Source organism: Condylura cristata, unplaced genomic scaffold (assembly GCF_000260355.1).
Source record: "Condylura cristata isolate star-nosed mole 26May11 unplaced genomic scaffold, ConCri1.0 scaffold00023, whole genome shotgun sequence".
NCBI classification, from domain to species: Eukaryota; Metazoa; Chordata; class Mammalia; order Eulipotyphla; family Talpidae; genus Condylura; species Condylura cristata.
The window spans coordinates 17,090,329-17,095,286 of record NW_004567124.1 but is presented as its reverse complement, the minus strand read 5'-3'; the positions used below and the strand labels follow the sequence as shown (position 1 = coordinate 17,095,286).

At 34.5% G+C, this 4,958-nt stretch overlaps 1 protein-coding gene across 2 annotated transcripts in view; it reads right to left on the bottom strand.

Annotated features, from left to right (window-relative positions):
- Positions 1-4,958, bottom strand: part of MYO5A (myosin VA (heavy chain 12, myoxin)) — a 104,220-nt gene that overhangs the window by 76,775 nt on the left and 22,487 nt on the right. For both annotated transcript variants that reach the window (XM_004687778.2, XM_004687779.2), the window contains exon 8: positions 3,955-4,061. In XM_004687778.2, coding sequence (XP_004687835.1) covers positions 3,955-4,061 — 107 coding nt within the window. The remainder of the gene's footprint in view (positions 1-3,954; positions 4,062-4,958) is intronic.

Here is a 4,958-nt window from a genome sequence, read left to right as displayed (position 1 = left end):
CCAATCCAACTTCTGGGTCCCATTATTGCAGATGGTAATGAGCTATCAATTCCTATTCAAGGCTAGTATGTATTAGCTCTGCCTAACAAAAAAGATTTTCTGTGTTTGGTATTATTATGGTGTGCCAATGGGTCAATTTTTAAGTTTACTCTAAGTGGGATTTTTTTTTTTTTGGCTTTTCAAATCTGTGGTTTAGTGTCATTTTTACATATTTTGAAATTAGTAATTATATCCTTATGCCAAATTATTTTTTCTCTCTTTTAGAAATTTCCATTCGACTAAAATAGATTTTATCACTCTTTTATCTCTCTCAATTATTGTTTTAAGTGCCCCATCTCTGGATTCTATTCTGCACTTTGGATAATTTCTTCACATCTATCTTCTAGCTCATCAGCTCTCTCTCTAGTTATGTCCCATTTGCTATTTATTCTTGTGCGCATAATTGGTAGATTTGATTCTGCTTTTTGTTCCTTCTATTTTGACTCATTGTGGAATTTATGGTTTTTCACCATGATCCAATATTTCTTTAGTATTTTCCCATGGACTTTATTGAAGCCTGGGTTGAAGTTGGAGCCTCTAAACTAAAGTTGTGTTTGTTTCTGTCAGGCATACAGGACACTACAAAACCAGGGCCAACTTAAGCTAAATTTTCCTCATATAGCTTTCTAGGATCATCTAGAAACTATGAAATCAGGCTGGGACTCTATGATTCAGCTCATTGCTATAAATTTTTTAGGGATTATTTCTTTCTCCTCTACTTAGCACCAAAGCTTGAAACAGATAAACTTTTTCTTTGTACTCTAAGAATGGCTGTAGGTTAAACTTATTACTAGCTCCTCATTTAGAGAGGTATTTCACTGTTTGTTTCTGTATGTATGTGAGACTCAGGCTTTCTCTTTCAGCATCTGCACCCAATGTGGCTGTGAAAACCAACCTCAAAGTCACTAGGGTCAGTAAATGCCCATGAGGTAAATTTTAGCATTAAGGTTCTGCTTCATCCCTTAGGTCCTATTTTCACTTAGTGTTTGGTCTCTGAGTAGTTCTTATGTATTTATGTTTAAAATATTATTAATTATATTTATTCAACATGAAGGTCAATCAGAAGACCTAGAAAAGAAAACCTGTTACATATTACAGATGTATAAAATCAGGTTCAAAGAAGCTAGCAACTCATCTAAAAACCAGTATGAATAGGCCCTCCCTGGTGGCGCAGTGGGTTAAAGCACAGCACTGAGAATCTGAAGCCACTTCCGCATGAGTTCGATTCCCGCCTGCCTCCTGCCCCGGAGGTGACCACATGGCGTGGCAGACCTCTCCTGACCCGCCCGCTGCTCCCCTCAGCAGTGTACTTTGTAGATCTGCCTGTTCTGCTCCCCACTCTGTCTTTGGTGAAGCCTCTCACTCCCCCGAGCCTCTGGCCTGTACCCCAGTTCTGTATGCACAGGTGAATAAATCTTTGGGGGAAAAAAAAAAACCAGTATGAATAAATACTAAAGTTGTGATTGAACCTGGGACCATCTTAATTACCACACATATTGCAGAGACAATAAAGTATATATTTCAAACTGAAATCTAATTTACCCAAATTTTAGTCACACAAATCATTCTGATTTTCTAATACCAACTTATGTATCTAAACAGTTAAAATTAACTGTCAAGAGTGTTTCCTATTACACTCCTTCAGGAAGCAAGACAGAAAAATAATAAGGCAGCAGGAACAAACTAAATACAGAAACCTATGCATGGGATAAATATGCCCCTTCCTTTCCACCTTGGAGTTCTATGGAACTATCAAGAAGATGTGCTGTTTCACCAGTAACCTTTGAAGTTCACTTATTCTCACAAATAGTGAAACTGTAGAACTTATAGTTATGGTCAAATCAACAAAACTGACAAATGCTGGTTTAAAAAAGAAGAAGAAAAATCAAAATCAAGGAATTCTAACAAGCTTAAAAACTAGAATCAATTTCTGGACAAGAACAATAAATTATAAGTACTCTCTCCAAGCTAGATCTCCAAAGAGGAAAACACACATATCTCAGGAAAGACATGCAGACATTGATGAAAACTTTCCTGATCAACAAATTCTGATGTTGTTAAAGGTAACACAAGCAAAGATAGATACACAGAAAATACATTAATGTTCATGGTAGCATTATTTATAATAGCCAAAAAAAAAATAAAAGATAACTGCAGAAGATAAATAGACCCCGGCTTAAAAAAAAAAAAAAAAACACCATGTAAGGGATTGGTGTGTGTGTAGGGGTAACTGTAATAAAGTGAAATGCAAAAACAATAAACAACTATAAACCAGAGACATTTCACAGGGGTGGTTAATATGTTTTAAAACTGTGGGTGATGCCTTCTCTTACCTGGGTATATTCTTAAAATCACTGGGTTGTATACTTTATATGGATATGAATTACATTTCAATAAAAAAAATTTTTTTTGAATAACATCTTTTTAGAGGAAATACTTCTCCAAAGTAATGGGAGAATTCGTCAGTAACATTTTCTTAGGAAAAAAACAGGATTTCAGCAAAACTCTTCATTCCATCCTTCTAAAAATATACTGTTAGGAGGCAAGGCTAAGGGGAAAATATATATATATATATATTTATCAAAAGTAAGATCCATGGCTTAGGAAAATTAAACCATATCCACAAAGGAAATCAGGAATATCAAAGCTTTCTGTAAACTAAACTCTGCCCAAAAAAACTACTGACCTGCTGACTAAGTTATTAATAGTTTCTTTTCAAATCAGTCTTTTATTTTACATTATGTCTAATGCAACTAATGTAATACACAAAAGTACTACATCCAGAAAAAACAGAGTATAGATTTTTTCCTTTTAAGAGTAGAAAATTTGTTTTTATAAAAGTCTATAGACTCAGCAAAATGCAACTAAGAATGAACTGAGTAAGAGCCATCCAAGTTAAAGTATTAACAATACTAAAAGAAATAGTATGGTTCTGTCCTCAAGAACTTCAAATCCTAGTGGGGGAAATCAAAGAAAGAGAAATCTTTACAGAACAATATGATTTGTACTATAATGAACACAAAGAGGGAGAGGCCAATGCATCTGTGTGATAGAAGTGAGTAACAGCTGGCCAGAGAAGATGAACAATCAGTGTAACCCCACAAAGAGAATCTGAATAAAAGCAGGAGAGAGGGGCAGAACCCATGTAAATGGCTAAAGCATGGAGTATAAAAACTGATGAGAGACAAACTGAATAAACAAAGTCCAGGGTTAATCATGAAGGACCTTCCATGTCATGCCAGGGAAGGTGCTGGCTTATTTTTGAAGGCAGTGAAGGATTTAAGTAAGGGCATATATACTTCATAGCTCTGACTTCCATTAAGTCTCTTATCTTATGAGGCCATTTACATCAAAGGCATGCATTTAATTTATTTATATACTTATAGTATTTATATATATATATATAAAATCTTTTGTACTACCTATAGTACATGTATAGTATTTAGGCATTTTGATTGAAAATAGACATGCATACATACACCAAATTCAACAAGATTAAAAGGAATGTCATTTTTTAAACTACTTCCTACTCTCCCCTCAATCATGTAGCTCCTCTTCACAGGAGTAACCACTGCTAGGTTTCTTCAATATTACATATTACATTTTCATAGCTTAACAGATAAATAAAGTTATTAATTTCTGGCATCAAATGATACATACCAAATGAAGTACTTTCTAGATTGACCAATCCAACTTTTACATCTAATATTTCCCACTTCTGTTTATACATATCACACACACACACACAATCACTGTAAACCATGTACTAAAAACCATATTTCTTTATTTAAGATTCTCCTTTGGATAGCATATCCCTCTGATAGCATTAACAGAAAAACTTCAAATAAATTGCTTCCACAAAGAATCAACAAACTAAAAGACAAGCTCATCACACTAAACTTGTTCTGAACTTACAGGTATTGTGCAGCTGTCTGAATCTCGAGATGTAAATCCAACATTGCCTAAGTGAAGGATTCCAGCAAGTATTCGGAAAATTCCCATCTGATACAATTCACTAATTCCTGAAACAATAGAGTAGGTGAACAGCGATTAATTGCAGACTAGGAACTTTAACATGGCAGCAATTTTAAGTCTGTTTTTAACTCTTGACTATTGCCAACTATTGTGCACATTGTAGCAGGTCACAGCTAACAACCCTTCAACAGATAATGCCGATTAGCATCATAGCTAAAAGCATGACTTGTGAGGAAGACAGACCTGGGCTTGAGGCCACGCTCTGCACCTCACCTGTCATCTCCTATGGCAGGTAATTTCACCCTTCTAGGTTGCCATTTTCTTAGTTGAGATATGGGAATAACAGTGATTATCTGATGGGATATCTGTGAAGATTACATAAAATAATCCACACAGTATACTGAACATACTATGTAACTGCTAAGTGCTAAACAAATTATCATTATCATTGTCACACAATGGATTTAAGTATTTTATTGTTACAATTTACCTCTCCAAGTGCAAGTCGCAGCTCAAAAAGGTTGTTTTAAATTTGATTATTTAATTAATCCTTCTAACTTCAAACGAAGGGTACGTCAAAGAGAATCTAGCATTAGAAGTGTTGTGAATGATACTGAACACAGTTGATGAGCAAGTGTTCAAATGCAGCATTCTAGTAGGAACTGAAGTACAAGTCAAGGAGGAAAAAGTAGGACAGCCTTTGGAATTTTATCAGATCAGGCTTCATCTTCCCATAAATAAATTTTTTTAGAATACTGGATACAGTTAAAATAGCAAAAATATTTCTAAATATGTACTAATATACAAGAAACTGAGACTGGCTTTTATAATAAAGCTTTTGCCACTCCTGCATTATATTTTTTTTCCAAATTTGCAATTTTCTACTTATATGCAGATATAGCTTTAAAAGTAAACTGGCATTTTTTTCAGGCTTTATATGCATA